Here is a 25,299-nt window from a genome sequence, read left to right as displayed (position 1 = left end):
CTGCTCCCCTGTAAAACTCATGGCCAGCCAATAACTCAAGTGAGTGGAAGCAAGCTCATGCCAAGCCCTGTGCAGCGGAGAGGCAGGCCAATATAACTTCTCGCAAAACCGCAAGAATAGTTTTATTGAAAGGCGCAGCTTGAAGATCTAGTCCTTCAAGTTAATGTGCTGTTGACTTCACGAGACGGCATCCCTGGGCTGTAACAGCTGTCACTGTAGATTCTTGTGCGACTGGGACTCGATGAGATTTGCGTCATTAAGCTTTGCCCTGGAAACCAAAGGCCTTTTATGTCAGAAGAAGCCCACACGGGGAAATGGGACTGGGCCATGTACATGTGCTTTCCGGTAAGGTCACTGACTATCTGAACATCTGTAGGATACCTATGAATTGACGAAAAAGTTGCTCAAAGAATAAAACAATTATTTTAGCTCCCCGTCGCTGCATCATTTGAAGTAATTTTATATCTAATGTATTTAACAACCTGGTGTTTGACCCTGCAAACGTCTGACACAGCTCAAGAAATCCAATCGTCTTTGAGATTTACTAGATCAAGATCATCTCACTCCTGGGGAAACCGTATGTCCAAACTGGCCAGTGATTCCACATAACATGTCAATTGCGCTCTCTACATTTTCAGAGATAACTTGTGTGTGTTTAGAATACTAAGGCGCTGCACGACACTCTGACTCTCACCTTATAGGTGCGTTCTGTTGTATTTTGCGCTTTAAAATTACTTGGAGCGAGGATTATAGAATATAGTAAATCAGTGCTGTGTCTGCCCATGGGTGGAAGTTAGGAGCCTCTTTCTAATAACAGTATATTATTAATCATCTCTTGCCCGAGGCTCTTCTTTTCAAAAGTGGCGACCAGCCCAGGAGGGGATCAACACCAACCTCGAATTGTAGCCCAGGACATTAGTGAAGGGCAATGGTTGTTGTGATCACATATCCACTTCAGAAAAGCAGGCAGGTACTGTGTTGAACTCAAACACTGATTGCCGAACCACACGTTATGGGAATGAACTGTGGGGGTGTGTGCCATCTGTATTGAGGTGTAAAGGTATATGCAACTTATCTTGGATGACTATCCACGCATGCAGCATCTTTTTAGCGCTGTACAACATGTGTGTGCTGTGCATGGAATCCTTGGAGGTATTTGTTGGCTTTCTTTACCTGGTCGTGTGCACACTCTGTTTCCATGAACTGCGCCACAGCTAACCTCCCTTGCTAATCCATTTGCGGCTATGGTCGATAATCGGAGTTTAGCAAGTCCACTCGCTCCAAAGTTGAAGATTCCTTGGCTCTTTTGAAATTATGAATGGGGCTGCGTTGTGGTGCCTAGCCGACTAGAGCCAATAACAATGTGATGTATAAGGCACACACTTCACGCCACCATCAGCGAGGAGAGACCTATGCCAGAGGTTGAACTGAAATGATGAAGGGCCAAGTTACAGAAACTATGTTCCATGTGACTTGTTCCACTTTGGCAGCAACCAGGTAAAACTATTCCAGGGATTTGATCGAAACTAAAGGATAAGTACACCAGAAGCAATAAACATAAGACGTATCAACTTGTCATGGAGAGCTGGCGAAATTGTCAATGGTGACTACATCGTTTATTTTAGTTAATGTTAACCAAAGAGGTCCAGACTTGGATGAATAGAACATATACCTATATATATATATATATATATACACACACATACACTTACTGGCTGTCGTAGTAGGTAGTTATAGTTAAGACCTAGTTTCAATAGGAAAAGTGTTTTTTGCTTTGCTAATAACTTCGGCACCATTTGACGACTCTTCACAAAATTCTCAAAACTGTGTACCAGTCAATTCAGCAGCTGCTGTCTGGAAGGTTCTGGGGTGATTGTACCACTGGACAGAATTACACCAAATTTCTCGGAAAGCTAGATCTTGGTCCAGAAAGATAAATTTTTAGGTTGAGCTTGCAAGCGCTTTGACCTGTTTTAGGTATTGTGGGCTTTTAACCACACCCATCACTTTTACTCATTCCAGGACTTGTCTTTCAAAAATCCTTTGTTATAATTTTTAAATCCATTACGTTTGTCCCTCCTTGGGGCAGTTTTGTTACCACCTTGAAGACTGCCCCTGTTACATGGATAATTGCACGATTTCCGATACGTTTGACTGCGAGCGAACTTCTTTTTCTTTATGTGTCTCTCCTTCAAGGTCATGCTCCTGGCGGCCATGGCACTTTGAATTTGCTCGCTAATCCCAGCTGTTTTATTTTTCATTTTCAATTTAAGTGGCGAGAAAAGTCCAGTTAGGAATTTACAACGTTAATAGCTCTAACTCGGGCATACACGAGACCCATTGCATTGCAAATGCTTGTTCTAATTTAGTGTAAATCTGACAAGTATTTTTGGATGTTAGTTAAGAAAAAATATGAATGTATACCTAGAGACGTGGATCCACCGTGATGGATTTGCGGAGCCACGTGCTGACAGAAATGCCGTGACTCGCTAGCCACAACCCGAGAGAAAAGTTTCAGCCTCCATTGTGTGAATTGGGACATGGTTCCCGGGAGGAAAATAAAGATTAAATACAATGAAAGGGGTCAGGATAGAAGTATCCTGACCCTATGGGACTGATGGAGGGGTCGCTGAGGGACTCCTGATGGGCAAGAAATTGCCCCAAATCTTTTTATGGGGTTCGTAACGATACGTGGATCCCCCGTGGTGAATCCGCAATGGATCCCCCGATCCAGACATCAACTTAAAAAATACACCTACTCGCAGCCACACTCACACACTCACTCACACACCCATTCCCACACTCCCATTCAGAGACCCACAAAACCACTACCACACCCAGTCACAGACCCACGCAGGCCTTCACACACCCACACAACTTACACACCCACTAACAGATGTCCCCAAACCTACTTGCACACCCACTCACAGACTCAAACAGCCACTCATACACTCACTAACACACCCACTCATATACCCACAAAGCCATACCACACCCGTCACAGACTCATACAGCCACTCACACACCCACTCACAGACCCACACACTCTCTAATGCACTCATAAACTCAAACACCCACTTGCACACCTTCACAACAATACACACCAGTCACATACCAATACAGCCGCTCAAGTCCCCACTCACAGTGTGAGGGTGGCTGCATGTGGGGCACTGACTGCAGGGCCTGGGCGCAGGTCAGGCCCTGTGGTCAACCCTCTCATGCACATCCAAAGACCACACACAGCATGAGGTTGGCTGTATGCAGAGGATTGACTGCAGGGCCTGGGCGCAGGGCAGGATAAGTGGCCAACCTCCCACTGTGCACGGCCAAAGTCCATGGGTGGCGGTGGTTGGATGAAAGTATGGTAATTAAATATTACTTTACATTTTTTTAAAAACCTTGATACTCACTGAGAAAAACAAATGTTACAGGGACATTAGAGTTATGAATCAGAATTTAAAAAACCTTAGAAATTCACACACAAAAAAAAAACGTTACAAGGACGTTGTAGTTATGTTCAGATTTTACACACAAAAAAAACCATAGAAGTTCAGCAGGTGCATGATATAACTATAATGTCCATGTAACCTTTGTTTTTCTCGTAAAGATATATATTGTCAGTCCCAGTAGGTATTTCCAAGTAGGAAGTTGCAGTTAGGACAAAGTTTCCACATGAAAATGATTTTTTGCTTTGCTCATAACTTTGGTGCCGTTTGACGAATGTTCACAAAGTTGTAAAAACTAGAGTGCTAGTCACTTCCACTGCTGTCTAGAATGTTTCAGGGTGATTCATCAAGCAGAGGCCGGAGAAAAAAGTAGGGTCCCAAAACACCTTTTTCCCATGCAATTTCCTAAAGGGATTTTTGGGCCAACTACCGCCTAAAACGCTGAAGGAATTAGATCAAATTTGGCAGAAAGCTAGATCTTGTTCCAGAAAAAGCTATTTTTGTAGTTATTTTGTAAATCTGTTCAGTTTTTTAGGAGTTATTAAAGAACAAAGATTTATGTTTATCTTTAGATGTGCATCCACTGAAGCAGATCTGTAGATACATGCGACTACACCAATGCCATCATTGGCTGGCCACAACCTGAGAGGAAAGATTCAGCTACCATTTTGTTCATCAGGATTTGGTTCACGGTGGGGAAAATAAAACTTAAAAGTGATAGAAGGGATAAGGGTACCGGTACCCTGACCCCTTGGGACTGATGGAGGTAATAGACACCTCATGGGCAAGAAATTGCCCCAAAACATTTTTTTTTGATCACTTGAGGATCTGCAGATCCACTCGGATCCTCACAGATTCAGGCGGATGAGTGGATCTACAGATCCAGACCTCAATAAAAAATAAAAAAAACGTACACCCACTTGCAGACCCACGCTTACATGCACACCCACTTGCACACTCACACAACCACTCAAACTCTCACACACTCATACAGTCACTCACATACATACACACACTTAGACTCACAAAACGATTCACACACCAGGACAGCCACTCACACACCTACTAACACACCCAAAGAGCCACTCTCACACCACTGATGCTGAGGATACAGGCAAAAGATGCTCTGGATGCGGCGCAGTCGACGGGGGGTGTCTTTGTGGTAGCTCCTCAGTCAACGGGTGAAGTGGGTTGACTTTGGCCATAGAGATTGGGTCCCTCGAAGTCCTCTATATTGTAGTAGCAGGCCAGTCGATGTGGGGCTACTGGTCTCATTGCACCCCGGTTGTGGCGAAATCCTTAGATGAAGGATAGTGTCCCTTGGGTGTGATGAATCCAGACTTGGATAGAACTCCTGGGTCAGACAGAATCAGGGGCAACTTTTGGCTATCCTGGATTTGTCCTCTTGAGTGCCAGGCAGCTGGTAGCGGCAAAACTTCTGTGGTGGCTACCAACTGGTCGTTTTGGGCTTCATCAGCTACGCAAAGGTGGATTCCTCTTTGAAGCTCCCCTTTTGGGCTAACACCCTGAGTGGCCATCCTGGGAGAGGATATGACATTTCACTCTGCGGAAACTGCCTTTGTTCTTGAGCCAGGGAGTCGTTCAGACATCTCCCCAAGTGGGCAGAAAGCTGTCTGTGTGCCACTGCCTATGTGAAGCCACTGGGCTAGCTGGAGTACAGAGTGGTAACTTTCTAAAAGTTGCACATTGTAATTGAATTAAATTTGACCTGGGCATCAGGTTGGGTTTAATGCCATGATTAGTTTGGTACCTTCATGACCCAGTTAGGTACTTTCATTCACAAGCTAGCCAGGCTGGGGTGTCATGGGGCTACAAGCGTATCCACAGCAAAGTGAAAACTTGGAAGTGTTGCTATTAGGACATATGAATAGTATATTTCCTATGTGACAAAACACAGCTCCCTGCCATAAAGGTCTAAAGGACTTCCTTATGGGGAACTTACATATATTGTTAAGGGAAAGGGTGGCAAAGCTGAGCTGGCAGTGTAAACACTGTCCTTCAGGTCTGCAGTGACAGGCGGGGAGCCATTTTGCACTTTGTCAAACGCAGGGTGGCACAAAGAGTACTGCAGCCATGAATGGACACTCTGACAGGGGCAGTTTCTCCATAGAAGCAAGAGGGTGTTGACCCCCAGCCTGCCAGCAATTATATTGCGCACATTAGGCCGGTAGACAGAAGATGTATGCTGGAGGCATGGTTTACTGCTGTGACCAGCTGGGGCTGTGTATCTGAACCACGCATGTTAGGTCGGATGGTATTTTGCTTGTGTCCAGCCTGACATGCGCGGATCAGGCTTTCCCAGTCGTTGTTGTTAGTGAAATGGGGAACCAGACACACAGCCTCATCGGGCTCGGATGGAGCACAGTGTTTGTCTGTCCCAGCCAATCTCCGTAGTGCTCTTATGCTGTTAATGATTATAAGCAGCATGCAAGCACTGCTTTCATTGGCTGAGGTGCGTGGTGCTAGTTCTCCATGCACAGCATGCAGAGCTGTCCAGTGCTGCAGACCCCGCTGTAGATTTTAAAAAGTTGGCCCGCGGTGTGGAAAGATCAGGTAAAGTGATCTTTTATTTTTATTTTAGCCATGTGCAATGTAAATGTAACTAGTGCTCATATAAAGCACTCCCATACAGCGAAGTAAATACCGGGGGGAAAAAACAATAGACATGTGCAGCAGCTGCATGATGCTTCTAATGGCATTGTGACAACAAAAATGTATTCTAAGTATGCCCCATCATTTTCGAGGGACACCAGCCAACACTGCACTCTGCCTTACAGACCCTGGGTATCATATACAAGGGACTTTTAATTAAGTCAGTCCTTGTCAATTGGGTATAGCCAATTTAACAGATACTTTCTAATGGGTGATAATAGTGGCACTGAGGTCTCGTTGGCAGGCTGCAGTACACTCACAAAGTCGAAAAACCAGCAGCTAGTAGTCCAAATGGGGGCAAAAAGTGAGGAAGAGAGGTTACAAAAAGCTTGTTTCATTATAATTACTAAGAGAAAAAGGCTTCTGCAAGCTTTCCATTTCAAATCGCTCACACTCATTGTAATACCAAGCTTATCGAAGGGGGTGGGAAAGAGTGGTGACTCACAAAAATGCATGCATTCCTTTGGCCATATATGGTGTAAATTCTGCAAATGTTTTCCCGTAGGGGTGTGCTGTCAGCAGCTGGTACATAAGTGGTCATGCAGGCCCAGTATGGGTGGTCTTTTCATAGTGAAATACCTCCTGAGGCTGCCTCTGCCCATTCCCTAAGGGGGTCAGTATTCCTTGGGGAGAGCTGCTTCAGACTCGTGTGTTTATCCCACAAGCCTCCGGTTGACTCAATGAGCAGCAGAGCTGGAACAACCACTGACATACAACACAGAGCCGTACAGCACTGTGCACAGCTGGCACCAGTTTCCAAAGGCCTGGAGGTGGAAGTGCTCCACGCTCAGCTGAACATCATGCTTATTTATTTTTATGAACACTACCTACTACTTTGTAGCATACTTTACAGGTACATTCTTGGCTTCATCTGTCACTGCTCTGCGAACTGCAATAACCATATTTTATGTTTATTATTTCAAAACCATGGTCAGTTGAACATCAATCAGAAACCAAGAGGCCATGGTGGAGCTACATGGAATGTGCGGGAGGGGGGACCACATGGAAGATGGGACAGGAGCCTCTTGTCTGGATACTATTACAGTCATAAAACCAGCTCTGTGATGTGTAAGAAGAGCCTTTAAATGAGCAGTGATGGCGCGTGGACCTCATCAGTGGAGTTAGCCAGGGTCAGCTCTCAATTTATGGAGAAAATCACACATTTGTGCATCACTGTCGGCAGACTCAGCGTTAAGAGTAAGCCTCCGTGCCCTTTCTTATTTTCAAACTCAAACCTAAACCTAAAGGCAGTCAACATCTAGGAAAATGTTTGATTTTTCTCAGAGCGATCTAGAAAAGGCCATTCCCGCACGTGGAGGAGAAGATGGAAAGCAGTCTGACATTTGACCCCCTCCATGAGGGTGGGTAGTTTAGATCTGTGCCCTCTTGAGGCGGGGCACCAGGTCTTATCCTGTTGACCACCATGGATGGCATCAATAAATCGCAGGTGCTGTTCCCCACGGGCCTGGCGATATGACCTGATGGGGGACGTGGCAGCAGTATTCAGGTTCCTTTACTTACAGGCCACGAGGCCTGTTCCACCCAGGAACATGCAAGAACCACACATCTTTCTTCTTGGCCTTTCAAAGACTGCCGTCTTAGATCACTCCTTCATTAAAAATTAAAAGCAATCATGGTAGGCCTCACAAACCAGTAAAATACCCAATATTAGCAAATATTAGAGACGAGAACGCAGGGATGGATGGAATCAATGTGAACAACATGAAGCAACAGGCAAATCCTAAAAACACAGATGCTTCCTCTATGCTCGCAAAGGGTGCCATCACTTCACAGAAGCAGCCGACCCTTACATCAGAATTATCTCATATAAAGGTTTATTATTTTTTACCTGAAAGGTGGTTTGATACCTACATTCCCGGACATTTTTGATAAAGGTAAATCAAAAAATCTGAATAATTTAAGACTGCCGTGAGTGTTCGATAAGCCAATATACATATGATGTTTCTTTGATACAATGTCACCCAAGGCATTTCATTTACAGCATGAAAACAACCACATTGAGACCGATGACATTACAGCCAGTGTAAAGTGAAATCTAGTACACACCAGAGACATCCAGCATGATCTGATCAGAGTAGTGCATAATATACTCCATACAGGAAGCCATCAACCATGCGAAGTGAAATCACATACAGAGGACATTGAGTAATATTCAAGATATGACACCTTGGGTGACAGCAAATGTGACATCACTTACAGAACCCATTAACTAATATTTAAGGTAGCCAAACTATATTAACACCAGGAGCAACATCTCATCCGTCCATTATCAAATGTTCACAGTAGGGAACCTGGTCAAATGCAAGAATGAAATCACGTAAAGAGCACGTTCACTAATACTGATGGCAGGAGGTCATTTCTAGCACCAGGAGAGACATGATGATGTGACGTGCTGTGCATAACAAAAGGAGATCATGTCGTGCCTTCACAGGTCACTGTGACCACTGGATGAATGGACGTGCTGTGGAATGTTGAGCATGGATGCCGTGGGGATGTGATGGGGTTGTGATGATGAAATGTTGGGATTTGTGTTTGGGGTTAGCCTTGCACGTAGTGACACTTGGAGGGAGAATGACGCCTGCAGGATGTAGTATAAGGATGCTGTAACTAGGGGCCAGATGTAGCAAAGGGTTTTACCCATTCTGTGTCTATGGGAAAATGTGTTTGTACATTTGGCCCTAAGTCCTTACCATAAAATGAAGAACTATTCCTACTAAAATATCTTCCGAGCCACGTGTACGAAGGCCCTGTTCTCCAACTATAACAGATCACTTGCTAACATCTATAATGTGAAGCACTTCCCAGCATAGAAGTGCATCACATGCTCCAACTTCTAACTAACGTAGAGGTGTCTTATCCACACCTAAAAACTTCCTTTCCACCCTCATTGTCAACCGCATTCCTTACAGCGAGAAGTGCCATGAAAGGAATGAAGAACTTCAACATGAGAACCTGGAAGTCAATATAAGAGCTTCATGCAACACTTGAAACTGTAAAAATTCGCCCTAGAAAGCCTTCTGGGAGCCTTACCAGCTGCACAGGAAATGTAAATTCCCCTGTAGCATAAGTCATTGCCGCTACCCCAGCCTCCAATTCCCAGTGCTGCAAGTGCGCTTCATACAGTCAAAACAGCACCAGGCCATGTCAATCCAGTTTCCTGTCAGTGAGGGAGAAGATCATAGTGTGGGTTGCTAGCTCTCCCCGCTTCCGCCTGCAGCCATCCTGCTTGGACCCATACCTCATGCCAGAGGAATACTGGAAACCAAAGGGGGTTTGTTAGCAAGCCGATTGGTGTCTACCACATACCAGCATCAGCCCCTTCAATGCTCAGTGACTGGATGAGGGCCAAGTAGGACTCTACATATGTTTGGGACCATGGGGAACACAGGTGAGGGATCAGGCCACACAAGTGTTAGCTACCTAACCCTAACAGCAGGCCAGGGAGTGACTGCCTAAATACCTAAATTCATGGGCTGCCCTGGGAGGTTAGGTGGACCTGTTAGTAGATACAAGGACAGAGGGGCAGAGTGGAGTCTGGTAATAGAACTCTGTAACAGTTTTGGAGGTTCTTCAGAGAGGGAAGACCCACTGTGGGGGTTTCTCTCCTTCGGGCCTTGTTGCCCCTTGGACTACCACTATATTGCTGAAGAGTGATTGGGAAAAATAGATTATTATCAGCTGGCAGGCTGAGACCTGACACAGAACCTCTCACTAGCTGAGTGACTTCAGACAGGTCTGACCTACCATCCAGCCTCCATGACTAGTGTCTGCCAGTCTTAGCACCATGTGCTTAAGACACACTGAACTCTTCATAGAAACAGGGGGTAAGGACTTTTGCCATCAAGACTGGCTATATATCTTGTGCGATACAGAGAAGGTTTTGAGGTAAGAATTGAAATCCTTAACTGGACTATTTTGATGAGCCTTCTACTAGGGATTATCACAGTTTGCTTTCCGGTGAATTGTGATAGTATATCGATTTAAGTTACTAACATCACAGCCCACTATCAGCACAAAGACTGCATCAATTTGCTATAGCCATCTGTCGTCACACCACTCCGCTTGATCCAGACCCTTCCTCACCATCATCACCAAAGGGTCCATCTCTCTGTTCAAGCTGTAGTTCTTTCTCCACAATTACAGGCATTCTCCTTAGTTAGGAGGACAACCTGGCCATTTTGTTTTCATCTGTTAAAATCCATTTTTTCGCATGGTCTCTCATGGTGCCCAGCCATCCATTCTTAGTCTACCATTATCCCTTCCTTTTGGAACATCGTTATGATTTTTTTCATCAGCAACAATATGTGAGTACTCCACGATCACACCTCCAAATCAAGGGTACCAAAAGCATCTTTGCTACTTCACAAACTGCTCTCTGTGGCTGGTCTTACGGGACCTATTCTGGAGTAAAGGAATGTCGGAGCAAGTGCTACAATGGTTACCAAAGATTGCCAATGTTTATATAAGTATATGTAAGCTTATGCTTATGAACTGGTGCCTCCCAATAATAGTTTTTTGTTCATTATATTATTTTGCAAGAACTATTTATTTCCAAGATTTACGTTACTGTCTTGCATAATTGTTTCGTAGCTTCTCACACAGCACGAAGGTCAGGTGTTTTAATTCTGGCTGAAAATCTGCCTAAGGTGAGCTTTCCAAATAATAATAACTATGTGTGTGCCAAACTTTAAACTCAGTAAAAAGTGGCATATCTTGAAGTCAAGAATGAACACAAAGAAAACGAGCCTTGAAGAAAATCGAGAGAAGACTGAAAAATATACGAGTCAGAAGGTGCAATAGTTGTGCCTGAACTCAGAAAAATGAGGCTCAACTACATGACACCAGTTGTTGTGTTTGTTGAAGGGCTCTTTGTATGGGATGTACTGTGTGAAAAGAATGTATACTCCCCTGACATTACAAAATGATGCTAAATCCAGAGAAGGAAGCAGTCATAGAAATTAAGCACGTGCCCAATATTTCCTCTTTTACCTCTAAGTTCGGCATAGGCGCTTACAGTGCGTGGAACATGAAGTATAAGATCCTCTATAGATTCCTTGGCTTCTATATGTGTTTCTACGGAGAGGAGACTTGGCGGACAGCTTAGGCTAGATTATTCCTATTGGAGCACGATCAAGCCTGAGTTGTTCATGACTACTGTAAATCAGGAGTGAAAGAGTCAGGCAAAAAAACATTAACTAGTTTGTTGCCAGTTACTAACATTAATTACAATTTTCCAGCAATCATTTTTTTATTTTGTCACTGATAAGGTTGAGGCAACGCTGTTGTAACCTTGCCACATTTATAGAAACTGCAATTTCCAAATTGGAGCTTGTTTGTTAAAAACTCTGAAGAATATTCCATTTATGAATTTTACTTGTTGTTGCGCCTCCCGGCGGCGCGGTCGGATCGGTTTGCGGCGGGAGCCGTGGTCCGATTTCCATGCTGCGGGGCCCGCCGCGCTCCTTTTTTCCATCCGCAAATTGTCCTTGCCGCTGCGGTGGGGACGGGAGCCTGAAATTGGGCTTCTGTTCTCGCCGCACATTTTGCGCGCCGTACAGATATCAGTTAGGTCCTTGGGCGCCCCACCCGAGCCTCTTTTTTACCTGGAGTCTTCTCGGTTCTTCTTTCTTCCTTTCTCCTTCTCTTCCTCTTTGGCTATCCCATCATACTTTTCTCTCCTCTGGTTCCCTGTATGCATCTGTTCCTTTGTTCCTGTGGCATTTTTTCCTATCTGTTCTATTACTCTTTTCCCAATCCAAGATGGCAGTCTTTCCTTTTCCTGTTTCTTACTTCCTGGTCAGGGGTATATAAGGGCCTTGATTTCCTTTCTCCTTGCCTTGCAACGCTGCTCTGGGGTGATTACGCTCCTGCTGGTTTTCTCTCAGATTTCCAGTTATACTTCTCTTGTTTTTTCCTAATTTTTCGTGCATTAGTCCTGGTTCAAGACTTAGATTTTTTCTTGTGTCTTCCTTCTCCCAGGGAGTTCCCATCTGGAGGTTTTTTCCCCTTTGGGGTTTTCCCTCAGGGAATCCTTCTGGAAGGCACAGACTGTATTGGCATCCAATGTCAATAGCACCGTGGCTACCGAAAAGGGTCACCCCTACCTCAACCAAAGTCGAACCTGCAAGAACCGAGGTCGCACTCCATCTCCCTCTGGTCTGGACGGTAAGCCTAAGCCAAAGCTTGACACTTGTTCGCTCAAGGTTTTGACTTAGCGTTTTTGTAATGTTGCGTTTTTCGTTTATAAATACCAAATAAACTTTTGTTTCATAAATCGAAATAGCAAGCACATATTAGATCTAGTAGGAAGTTCTAACTTTCCAGAAGACTGTATCGAAATCTTGGGTGTTGAGGGCACAGACTGACAGCTATGGTTTTGCCATCGGAGACCGCTGTTGTCTTTTCCTTAAATAAAGGGGGTTATGCGATCGATAGACAGTGAGGTTGGGATTTTAAGGCACAGAGAAGAAGAAAAGAGCATACGCAGGAAAAAAAACAAGCATCACCAACCTCGATGTTTGGTGAGATCTCGTGATGCTGAGGGCAGCGGGCTGTACGGCATCTCAGGGGACTGCGACACAACGTCATTCGACTCCTGCATGAGGAAATACAATCATAGACCAGTTAGGAAAAACAATCATAGACCAGTTAGGAAAAACAATCATAGACCAGTTACCTAAAACACGACAAAATCTGTATAGACATTGTAGTTTTCAGATTGGTGTGCACCAAGTCCTGTTCCGTTCACATGTATGATCTCTGCAGCATTTCTAGGCCTCCGAGCATCATGCGTGCTCAAGCCAGTGATTGGTGCATATTTGGCAAGATGGCGCCACGTGAACATGCCAATACTTCAGACCTTTTTGTACTGGATGACCAACAGGTGACGTTTTTACCATCTGGCCACACCCCAGATGCACTTTGTGCCCTCCCTCCACCAAAAGAAACAATGGATCTCTTTGACCAAGGGAGAGTGCTAAACCAGTTCTTAAGCGACTTAAAGTTGATGCAAGCCTACAAAGCCTAATCACAAGATGGCCAACAAACATTTGCATCCAAGAGGCCTATTTCCTATGAGGTCTCCTCTGGAAATCTATTGTGTATATGAAATCTACAGCCTTGTCTTCACTTTCGCTATGCCTATTTCTGCCCTGCTCTTTTCTGTGGTACACTACCAGATCTACCACCACCACCACCAAGTGTTCCTTGTAACTTCGATAATTTTACTTCTTAAATATATTGATTCACATTTTATACTCCTCTTCTTTATAACTTGTTTGTCTCCTTTGTTGTCCATTTGCCTTCACCCAGCTTATTGATTTTTGATGTTTTTCTATTCTCCTTTTTTCTTTTTGGATGTAACTCTCCATATCTTAAGTTTCCCTTTAACTTCTCTTTTTTCCTTTTTCTCCTTGTTCCTTTTTGTCCCATTTCCTTCGGGCTTTCTTACTTACTTTTCTTTCCCACTTTTTGTTTTTTTTAAACGGGACTCATCATGCAGCTTTTACCTCGTCCTCCTCTTTTTCCTGCCAGTTATATTGCTGATCCATTCTTGTCCATTTAGAAAAAAAAGAATTTGAGAGTTTTTGCATGGGATTTTTGAATGTTTTAGAAGTAAAACTTCAGTAATAATACTTTAGAACGTGAAAAAGTTGAACTGCTTGAATGATAGCATTCCAAAACCATAAGATGATTCTATCCATTCATCTGCCATTCTGTTAACAATTACTTGCTTAATTTACTCTTGAGCCCCCTGCAAGCCTTATTACTCTGACCCTTGTCTTGAGGCAGATCTTTGATGATAAATGCCCAAGTGCCCTACATATACAGAGACCAAAAACACTGAAATGTTCACAATATCCTTTGCCTTCATCCTCCCTTCTAGACTTTCACAAGCCTCTAAAATGCACTACATCCAGGGAGCTCCCTAATCACTGTATCAAATCTGTCATCATCTTGTTGAAGATGTGGTCTATTGACCTGTCAAAAACACAGCAAGAAAGAGTTCATCCTTCTCATCAGTGGTAACGGCAGCACCCCATTTTTCTCGGCTTGCTTCAGGTACCACTATTAATTAGCTTGTACTATGTATTATGTGGCTACAGATTCAAAACTACATTTGTGTTGCTTTCATGTCACCACAACAACACAACAGGGTGATGTGGAATACTTGAAATAATCCCAGCCACTTGCAAACCCTCGGGCCACACCCCAGTCCATCTTTCTTTGCCCACTATACATGTCTAGGCAAAGGCCCATCTTATCCAAATCAGTACCAACCCTGCTCATCATAGGAACAGTCTGTCCCATACTGCCCGGTGAGGGTTCTTCCAGAAGGGACCACAAGCAACCCAAAACCGGTTTCAACCAGCTTAAGACATGGATCCCCTGCTCACTGAGCCACTAGAACCGAGCTACACCAGACTGGTGAGCCCTTAATCAGATCAAAACCAGTTTTTGGGTTGCTTGTGTTCTGAAAGGGCCTGGCTTGTCAGTTTAGACTGGAGTGTTCCTACTGGAACAGAACAAAGGCTGAGTTGCATATAGCTGGGTCTAATCTGAAGGTAGCATGGTGAGCAAAATAATGATGAATTGGGATGCAGCTGGATCAACTAACGGTGGCGGAGAATAATTTAAGCATTCCATCCCATTGTTTTTTTCTTTCTTTTTTTTTAGTTTAGTGTGACAGGTATACACAGATGTGGGTTCCATGCTCACTCTGCCACTGGAACCATGCTTCACCTGAATGATGTGCCCTAATCAGGGCAAAGGCAGTGATGTGTTTTTTGTGTTCCAGTTCAGAGAGGACCTGACTTGGCAGTTCAGACCAGACTGTTCCTATTGAAGCAGGACCAAAGCTGATTTGCAAATAACTTAGTCTAATCTTAAATGGCATGACAAGCAAAAAAATGATGGACTGTGAAATGGCCCGAGTAACTACCAGTGGCTGAGATTAATTCAAGCACTGCCCTAAACATGGCTGGACTACCCAGACATTTAATTTTATGAGGTGGAGCTATTTTTACATTCCACTGGACCCTTCTGGCCAGTGGACAAAGAACAGGTATTCTGTTTAGTCAGAAACTTAATTAGCAATTAAGATGCCTTTAAATCTTATTCTTGTCACATTTGCTCTGAGACAGAGGTCAAAAGTCAGTTTGTCTTCTTGCAATGCAAATACATTTCCTTGTGACTGTAGAGTTACAGGATTTTGTAAGGTGAACTGTCTTACCTATGTGAAATGAAAGGCTTTTGGTATCAGGTTTTTCCTAACACATAACTAAGTCAACTTTACAAACATTTCAAAATATATTTCAGTAGCTGTGAAAGACCATTTCTTCCAATTCTGTGTGATGAAAAAAAATTTTTATAGGATGAAAAAAAAGCCAGAACACTTTACATGGTGATGTGCAAATGATAAATCTTTTCTGAAACCCAATTTTCACAGATTATTGTTAATACACTATATAGTTTTATCAGTAAAGGTGAAAGTTAGTGGGAATCTTTTTGGACATTTCTTGGAAATGTACTGTCTGTAAATGACAGTAGGCTACCACATCATGCTATAGTAATATAATTATTAAAAGTGAGTGTTTAAACAAAAACTGAGAAATACTCCTGCCCTGATGGCAAAGCTATTAGTAAACTAAGAGGCAAGTCATGCATGGATCATGTGTACCCTATTTGTGGGCTAGATGTATTATACATCGAACAAACGTTTAATGTATTTAATCAAACAAAAGAGGATTTTTTTTACATCAGAAATGCTGAACTCACATAATTGATGGTGCACTCATTGGTGAGAATTAAGAAAAATATGACTGTAAAATACAATATTTGCCTAGGATTACACAATTTGAGACCCGTTTCCGGGTCAAGTACATTTCAGTTAGGTCAAGTAGATTATTCAAGCTATTCATCCTGCAGGTCTAGTAACATTTTTATGATTTTTCGAGGGCTGCAAGCCACATCTACTGATGAGCCCCAAGCAGGGAAAACAGAACTTGGGTTGCTTCTGTTCTGGCTCAGAGAGGACCTGGTTAGCAGACTGCGCTGGATTGTTGCTGTTGGAGCAGGGTCAAGAGTGATGTGAATATGGCTGGGTCTAATCTGAAGTGGCATGATGGACAAAAGAACGGTGGGATGAAATGCTACACAGAGCGATTGCCGGTGGTTAGACTTATTGAAAGCATCCTCCCATCACCTTTTGTGCATTTGATTGTTGACCTGTAAGTTATTATCAGTTCTGTATTTTACTGTGATTGATGTTCGTCTGAATAAAATTTACTATGCATATGTTAAACCCAGTTTCCTGGGCACCAGGGCACTCAGAGGCTACCCGGCTCCAATCTCATCAACTGGAGTGTCCCCCACTAGTGTCCTGGGTCCTCAGTACCAGTAGACCCAAACCTAGATAACCAAATACCCCTCTCCAGCACTTGACTCTCTCAGGTCAGCAAGGCAGGAAGAGCAGTCCAAGGCTTACACAAGAAGGTGAGGTGGGTTTAGACATTCAGAATACATGGTACGGTGTACTACCAGCTAATAACATCAATGTCCAGTCAGTGCTTCACTTTTTAAAAAGAAAAGTACTTTATGCTAGAGAAATATACTACACATAAAACTAGGATAAACAGTGATAACCAGACATCTCTACAACCCTCTGGGTCAGAGTTCTGACCCCAAGCAGTATTATAGCGCCTAGAAACTAAGCACTATATGAACACAGTTAGTATGTGGACACACAATTAGCATTGTATATTACAGACCAGGTAGCACAGGGTTGCTCTCATTCGCTAGATCTTGATATTAATCCTGTATGGCAGTGGTGTAGTTTCAGCATACGATGTGAAGTCAAACGTTACAAATCAGCCCCAGAATCCACCACCCAAAGAACAGAAGTGCCCTCTTGTCCTTAGCAAGGACACTACTCTGGTGGCGTCAGGGATCTGATCACATGTGCCTGATGTCTTGGCACATTTTACTGGAGTCCCACTAGACCAGTAGCCACTGGTTAGCTGTAGGAGGATATTAGATGGCCAGAGTGCCAGTGCACCCCGGTATCCCCATGTGTCACAAAGAGAAAGGTAGGGGGCCTGTACCACAGGACACTCTTCCCCAGATTGTAAATCTAAGTATCCCAGGCTCCAACAGCAATGGGGAGGGTTCTGGACAGAAGTGACCTCACCTTCAAAGGCTTGGTGAAATCAAGCTTCTCCGTTCTCCTCTGTTGATGTGCTGGAAGCTTGCTTACCTTGAGCAGGTGTTGACAATTTCCTTGTCTTCCAAGTCGATGATGCTCCGCTCCACAAGCCCCACAAACAGCTGGTCCCCTGTATTTGCATTCAGGTTGCTAATTGATCCTTTTGCTCTTTCACACCTGGCAAATTCCTTCACAGCAGAATCCATCCATCAACTCTCAGGTTCAGACGTGGTGAGCAAGCTTCCTTGCCTTTACACCGCTGGCCCACAGCTGGCTTCTGTAGAGGCTTGTTAGAACAGAAGACCAGTCTTGAACTACCACTGATAACTCAGGGCAGACTTTTTATCAACACAAAAGGATGATAGACTGAGTGCTGAACAATGCAAACACTCACCACCAGTCACAGAGCTGGGTTTAATGCATTGTTCTTTTGCTCACCATGTCACCCCAGTTTGGACCCAGCCATATGCAAATCAGTCTTGACCCTGTTCCTCATGGGACCAGTCCAGCCCGAACTGCCAAGCCAGGTCCTCCCTGGACCGGAAACAAGCATCCTGGGACCGGTTTCAGGGTATCACCCTTCATCAGCCAGGCTAGCTTGAATCCAGTGGCACAGTGAGCAAGGGACCCATGTGAGGCATACCCTTCCCACTTAGGGAAATTTTAGCAACACAAAAGGATGATAGACGGAGTGCTGAACAATGCAAACACTCACCCCCAGTCACAGATCTGGGTTTAATCCATTGTTCTTTTGCTCAACAATGCCACCCCAGTTTGGACCCAGCCATATGCAAATCATTCTTGACCCTGTTCCCCATGGGAGACTTTTTATCACCTCTTATTGATAGGCTGATCCAATCACAGTGTCAGCTACTTTTGAATCCTGATTGCCCCTCCAATCATGAGGCCTATTTGTGTCTCATGCTCACTTACTGGGCTTCAGGACAGGCTCTTGCTATCAGCCCAGACTGTTTTCCATAGAGGAATTTTAAATAACTCCAGACCAGGATGCACTGATCATAATCCCTCCTAGCAGAGTTGGGGTATCTAAGCACAGATAAGAGCAAGTGTCTACCCCAGCCCACCAAGCTTCTCCAAGTAATAGTGAGGGGCACGGTTGAGCTGAAATGTCAAGCAGAACAGCTCAACTCACATTAAACACAATGGCTCACCTCACCATTCTCCCTTAGGGAACCTACTGGCTCTCAAACACACATCCCAGGTAGACAAAGGCAACAGGACCACTGGCAAAGAAGACTGCACAGACTTGATCAGGAGGGTGGCTAGTACCTCCCACCCCCCACCAAGAGTACAACGATACAGGTATCCCTAACTATAGATTTATTGTTGCCACCACTGTCAGTCTACCACCGCCTTGGAAGAGAAGGCAGTATCCACTCTCTGTGAAATAGGGGTGCACTATGCAAGCCCCCCTCAACCTCAAAGCTAAGCTCTAGGGTCTCAGACCACGTAAACACAGAGATCCTCAATGGACATATGTTTGTCATGTTCTCTGAGGTAGGGATCCAGAAACCATACAGTAACATTTACGTGACTTGCCTGTAGATCCAGGGGTGCTCCCAGCCAATCCTGACACTGCTCTGAGCAGCATCAGGACTGGCGCAGGGCAGGCTGGGAACCTCTGCCTGCAGCAGAGAAGAGGAGAGAAGAGGAGCAGTGTGGTGGTGAAGGCGGCGGTGGTACAGGTATGTTTTTATTTAATTCCCCCCGTTAATTCCCCACTCCATCCCTCCCCACGTGCACCACCCTGCCCCTTCAGCATCACGCGAGCCACGACTGTGTAGATCACCAAAAGGCGGGGAAAGCTCTCTCCAGAGACATGCACAAGACTTACCATCCCAACATCATATGGCGCTTGAAATTCAAAATATGGAGCACAGAAGTATTACAATACAAAACGTGGTGGCTTAAATATCGAAAACCAAAATAATGTGAAGATTAGAAGATATAAGTAAGTGTAGATTTACTATTCTTACCACTATATCCACATAACTTGAAAATATATATGCATAGAGTTAAGGACAGTCAACCTGTACTTACCTACATCCTGGACTTCACAATATTTGGGTGCCAAATGCAGCACCAAGTATGTTTGTATCAAAGGATTTTGTCTGTGACCTGCTAGTAGTGTACCACATGTGTTTACAAATAGTTACTGGGCATACTCAGTGAACATGATTACAAGCTTTTAGTGAATCCTGATTCAGCCCAAAATGGCAGTTGCCTGGCGAAATCAAATTATGAGGTATGCAGTAAACCTGCATCTTCAGCTTTTTCAACAGCAAAGTTCATTGTGGAAAGCAAGGGGAATTTAGCTGATAAAAATCCTCAGAATGAAGGGAAAACGTAGAAAACGGTGCACAAACACTCATTTCTATGGTTATTCCTCATTTTGGGCACCTCAGCTTGGAATACTATGGTGATTTTACTCCTGGGACATGCTGACATCCATCCCAACAACGCTCCCTCCTTACTCCACATCGAGAGATTCCCAGCCATTTTTACTGAAAAACTCGCACTGAGCGCTCTAGAGTCTTTCTATATCTTGGTCTGTGCGTGAAATATCTATTTTCAGAGAAACGTGTTTTGTTCCATCAGACGGCATATCCACCTGTTTATTCTGACATTTTGTTTTTTGCCCTTTCAAGGGAGACTTCCCGTCATTACAGCTGGCAATAGGAACCTGGCTGAAGTTTATGAGAGTTTTAGACTCTTTTTAAGCAATCGTCTGGTTGTACAGACCTTCTCTACCTTCCCGATGACTGCACGTGAAAGGTCTTGTAACTGACTGTCTAGGAACACGTGATCTGCTTGTCGACACATTTCCCAGAACCAGGAGTATTTTCCCCGTGGGAAAGGGGCTAACCAAGCCTTTAAAATATAATTTATTCAAAATAATGAAGGAGGAATACCCGATTATAGCAATATTCCCTGCCGATCTTTGGACCGAATGCATTTACAGTATAAACGTTTAGCAGTAGTTTGAGATGGGAGAAGTATAGGGTTGGACTGTCCTTTAGGGCAATCTGGCAATTCCAGAAGGGCTGGTCTGACAGGATAGTGTGTGGGCCACTTTCTTGTCTGCTTGTGGGCCTGTTTTATGCTTGGGTTGGCCAGGCTTTAGGGTTTGTTGATTTCTGTAATATAATGACTTCAATCACTGTCTGCAGCAAACACAAATGTATGGAGTGTCCTGTACCTTGCAAAATACCTATACACAGCATGCCTTTACAATTTCAAAATTGCCACGATTTACAAATGTGGGCCACGTTTTTTTAGCTATCTAATTCAGTACTTTAAATTTGGTACCTGGGCCTTTTTTGTGCCCCAGGACAACCCTTGAAAAGTACACCCATAACAGAACCTGGTCTTACAATAATTTTTCGTAACAGACCTTACTATTTCAAATTGCTCTTGATGAGAGATTTCTCATATGCTCTATTGAGAATCGCCCTGTAAACCTCACCCCTTGAAAAAAAACAAAAAACGTTTGGGTACGAAACTATCACAAAATCGTAGCCTTAAGGAAGTGTGTGTTTCTGGATCAGCCGCAGAATGGTTTGACTCGTTGTAGACTGATATTCTCTGCGGTCCAAATCACTCACGTAGCTTCAAGTTATCAAGTGGGATAATCGTTGGGGACCACTAACATAGCTGATCACAAACACACAGCTGCTCAGTTTGATGCACAGCTACTTGTGGGCCTTGATCAAAGCACTCCGAGGCCCTTAAGTAATCTCAGTCACTGCTGGACTGAGGCCCAACTCTCAGTGATGGACAATTTTTTAAAGCTAAGTGGGAACAAAACAGAATTGTTACTGGTATGCAATTCTAAACACACAGCTAGATAGACTGCAAGGCTATCTGGTCTCCTATATTGCGACCTCCCCCCTCCCAGCATACTACAGGTGCAGCAAGAAAAGGGAGCCTGCTGATTATCAAAATCGCTGCTGTCAAAGATCAAATTAATTCTTTTTTCCTAATCTCGCTTCCAATTTCTCAATACCTTAGAGTAAAACTCTCTGATTCATTTCAAAGGCCTACCATGCAAAGTTTACCTCTGCGTGTGTGCTGTCTTCGATTACCTATTACAATATTTTTTTATTTCGGATTTCCAGACCCTGCATTACATAAACGGCTATGGATTCAGAATTTCGCACCAGGGAAATAGCTGGTCTCAAGTTTGAGCATGTGTCTTCAGCTAGAAGAGAGATGCAATGGTTCACAGTAAACCGGATCCTGCTTAAAAATACTCTGAATTATGCAACAGAATATTTGAGGAATAAAGGAGTAGCACTGTGGCATGTGCCTCTCATATGGAAGACTTGCCCACGGGTGGAAGGACACAGATGACGCCATGGCCAAATGCCCACTCTAAGCAGTATGTCTCCATGATAGAATTATTTGCTCCCCCAAGATGTATATAGCAGTCACGTATGAGGCATGGAGAACTAAACAAAGTAAGCGAACTTCTGCAGAAGCAGACACTACAACTGCACCTGCCTAGTACCAGTGTCCTGCCTAACAAGGTCATAGTGGCACAGGCTACACCAAGGGAAGGGAAATGGAACCCATGTTGGTCCCTTCTTTCCCTGTGCATGTCTGACAGAGTGGGGGATGCCAGTGGGTTCTCCGGCCAAGGTTATGCTTGATGTCATAGGGTTCTATGTCCCTTCACGTCCGGCCATTGGCTACTGAGCTAGGTACCCGCTGAGCTGAGGAAGTGTTATACTTCTGGGTGTGCTGTTATACATACTGCATTGCTTGAGACTTGTGTAATCTGTAAATAAGAAGCATATTGTGCTCCTTTCAGTCTCCAGGGATTCTTTACCACAGACATCACATAATGCTGTCATGCATGTGTGGGATAAAGTGTGTCAATACACATCTTCACCCAAGCTTGATTAGTTTACGTTTCAAATTGGACATAGAATCTGAAAAGGGACTTTAATAGTAATCTAAGCAACAACAGGGCAAACCTATTGAAATATCTTGACCTTGACTAAAACTGTTGAGATGGCTGAGAAGGCATGGATAGAAGTAGTACAAACTGATGCAGAAATTAAGCGAGCCAGAGAGCAAGGTATTTTGTAGAGGACAGAAATTCAGCTTTGATCCCGGAGAGAAGAAAAGAGATTTGGGAGAAAAATGGTCCCAAACTGGGGCTACAGTGAATAGGAGCCAGACAAAGATGCAAAGGGTCTTTTGTTCAGGGAATGTTTATTGAAGGTCGTTGGGAAATGTGCATCCACCTTAATAGATTTGGATCCGGTGAAGTTTGCACAGTGCAAAGTATTTCAAAACCCAAATGTTTTTCTCACAACCGAAAGATGGCGATGCATTTTGGAAATTGCTGCACTGATAATTGACCATTGCAAGCCATGGATTGTAATGGTCACTTATCAGTCACAAAGTAGAGGTTTCTTCAGCGGGTTTTAAGTGGCAACAGGATTTTTCCTTCAACAAGGAAGAGTATCGAAATAGAAGGCTGGCAGAGTGCAAGCACCCACTTCAACACAAGGGGAGTAGGGAGAATGTTAGGAGTTTTTTCCCTTATGAAGGGGGGAGGCAACATGGTCTTTCCCCAGTTGGCAAAAAGATAACAAACGATCCATGTACCTTTATGACACTTTGGAGTTTTCAGGTGGAATTTGTGGAAATCCCAGTTTAAGTCAACGTGGCATGTGGAAGGTTTTTCAGAGGTTTGCAGTATCCTAATATAGGTTTTTAGTAAGACAAATACTAGAGCAAATGTCATAGTTAAAGTAAGAAGGACCTTTGTAGTGGAAGAGAATGATAAAGTCTGAGTATTTCAAGATGGAGAGGATTTATCTTTAAGGGACACGTTGCAAAAAAAAGATTGGTAAGTTAAGATAGATTTGAAAGACACAGACTTAAAATAATGATTGCATAAGTAAAAACATTCTTCAGTCTCACTCAGAAGGAAGGTTGTGCCAACCAACATTTTGCAGTTCAGCCTCTAAACTGAACTCCTGTGTTTTACAGAGATGCTAAGCCGAATGTCAGCCAATGTGAGGGAGAAAAATGTGTGGCTGATTGCTTATCAATATAACATCTTAATAAACTGTCAAGCAGAGATGGGATTAAGGGAGGAAATGTTCATGGTGAAGGGCTTATTGAAGAATCTAGATTTTGTGGTGAATAAAGAGAATTCTATGATGGCACCATGAAGAAGTTCAGAGTTTCTGGGTTTCACAGTGGACACCAAGAGGGCATTTTGGAAATTGCTGCACAAAACTGTAAGGTTAATCAAGTTGGAGATTGTTCAATTACTGTCTGTACAATCTTTCACTCTACACTTTCTTACTTGTGACCAGTCTTCAATTAGCCTCATTCGGGCAGGGTTTGCAGTATGAGTACAGGGCTTTTCAAACTTAAAAGTGACTGGTACATCTAAAGGTTCATGGTACAACGGCAAGGTTGCTTCGACTGAAGAAGCCAGATAGAAATGTATATGGTGCTTAGAAAATCTAGAGGCATGGAATGTAAAGACAATTTATGGCTCATCTGATTTTGTAATAAAGTTATAGGGGCTTGAAGGTGAACAATAGAGATGGGAGCAGATGGTCTGCAAAGGGGAAAGAACTTAACATAGACTGTTTTGAAATTGAAAGAGTTTGCATTAAATATGGTGTGGAATTGTTTGATTTTATTACACAGGGACAATGTGTCTGCAGTTTGTTACATTCATTGTTTAGATGGTACCAGGTCAATGCACGTGGCAGCATTAGCAAAGGAGTTGTGGCATTACTATCTGGAGAACATAGGGGAAATCATTCAGGTCTAGACAATCAGGTAGCACATTCAAAATCAAGTAATGTAAAGCATTTCGCTGATTGGCAGCTCAATCTGAAATGTTTTAGAGTGGTACAAAGCCATTGTTGTCCTTTCCAGGTGTATCTTTCTGTGAATCTTTTAGAATTAAAGTGTCCAGCTCCTAACTTCTAATTCGTTACAGATTTGAAGTCAACATAGAACTTACAAGTCTTCTCCATTCATAATATTGCACAGAATTTTACAGTTGCACGCAAGTTCAAGATTCAGCTGGTGGTGATTACACCACTGCGTGTCAAGGCCCTGGTTTCTGAGAATGATGGATTTCTGTATTACTTGAACTGTTTGTTCTTTCAGCAACTTCAGGCCTTTTGATGAGTCCTGATGGTGAGGAACATCCTTTATGTACTCCATGGTCCCTAATCCTTCTTATTTGGAGGGTCTACTGGATTCAGAAGAGTTCAGGAAGCTCTCATAGGAGGTTTCAGCTCTTCTTAGAAATGCATAAGCACCCGGAACAAGAAAGAGTTATTGGCAATCTTGGAGAACATAGTTACATTGGTGCATGGAAACAAATCCGGATCCCTTGGTGGTTTCTAGTTTGATGGTAGCAATTTTTCCTCCAGTTAGTTTACAAAAGGATTATGTTGAGGGTCTAATATTTGCTACAGGTTTTCAATTTTAGTAGTTAGTAAATTGAGGGAAGGTACAGCAATAGGAGGAGCAACAGGTAAAACACCTTTGGTACATAGAGTTATGAAGAGAGTGTGGATTCAGAGACCACAACAAATGAGATATTCTACATTATAGGATGTGAATAAAGTTGTTGGATTGCTTAGTGGGTGGACTACAAATAACTTCACCAGTATGTAAACATCAGTGAAACTGGCAACCTTGCACTACTTTGTTTCTTTTGGAGGAGCCCAGATGCACTGGAAGTTAAAGGTTTCCCACATCTGACAGTCTTTTCGGATACCATCATGTACACATTTTTGGACTTTTTTGATTTTTTAATACAAAATTTGATTGGTCTCTGTAGTTGTGTAGAGTATGCGAGCAGAATTCTGGAGGTGCGTTCTCCTGGGGTGGAGTAGTTGCTAGTTTCTTACAGAAGAGGTTATAAAGTTGTAAGATCATCAA

The 25,299-nt window shown here is 43.5% G+C and overlaps 1 protein-coding gene across 2 annotated transcripts in view; it reads right to left on the bottom strand.

Annotated features, from left to right (window-relative positions):
* The window catches only part of LRMDA (leucine rich melanocyte differentiation associated), a 2,333,900-nt gene that overhangs the window by 254,428 nt on the left and 2,054,173 nt on the right, over positions 1 to 25,299 (bottom strand). For both annotated transcript variants that reach the window (XM_069240796.1, XM_069240797.1), the window contains one exon: positions 12,651 to 12,735. In XM_069240796.1, the coding sequence (XP_069096897.1) occupies positions 12,651 to 12,735 (85 nt within the window). The remainder of the gene's footprint in view (positions 1 to 12,650; positions 12,736 to 25,299) is intronic.

The sequence above is a fragment of the Pleurodeles waltl genome, chromosome 6 (assembly GCF_031143425.1).
Source record: "Pleurodeles waltl isolate 20211129_DDA chromosome 6, aPleWal1.hap1.20221129, whole genome shotgun sequence".
NCBI lineage: Eukaryota > Metazoa > Chordata > Amphibia > Caudata > Salamandridae > Pleurodeles > Pleurodeles waltl.
The sequence above is the reverse complement of the archived record's forward strand: the minus strand, read 5'-3'. Positions and strand labels throughout refer to the sequence as shown.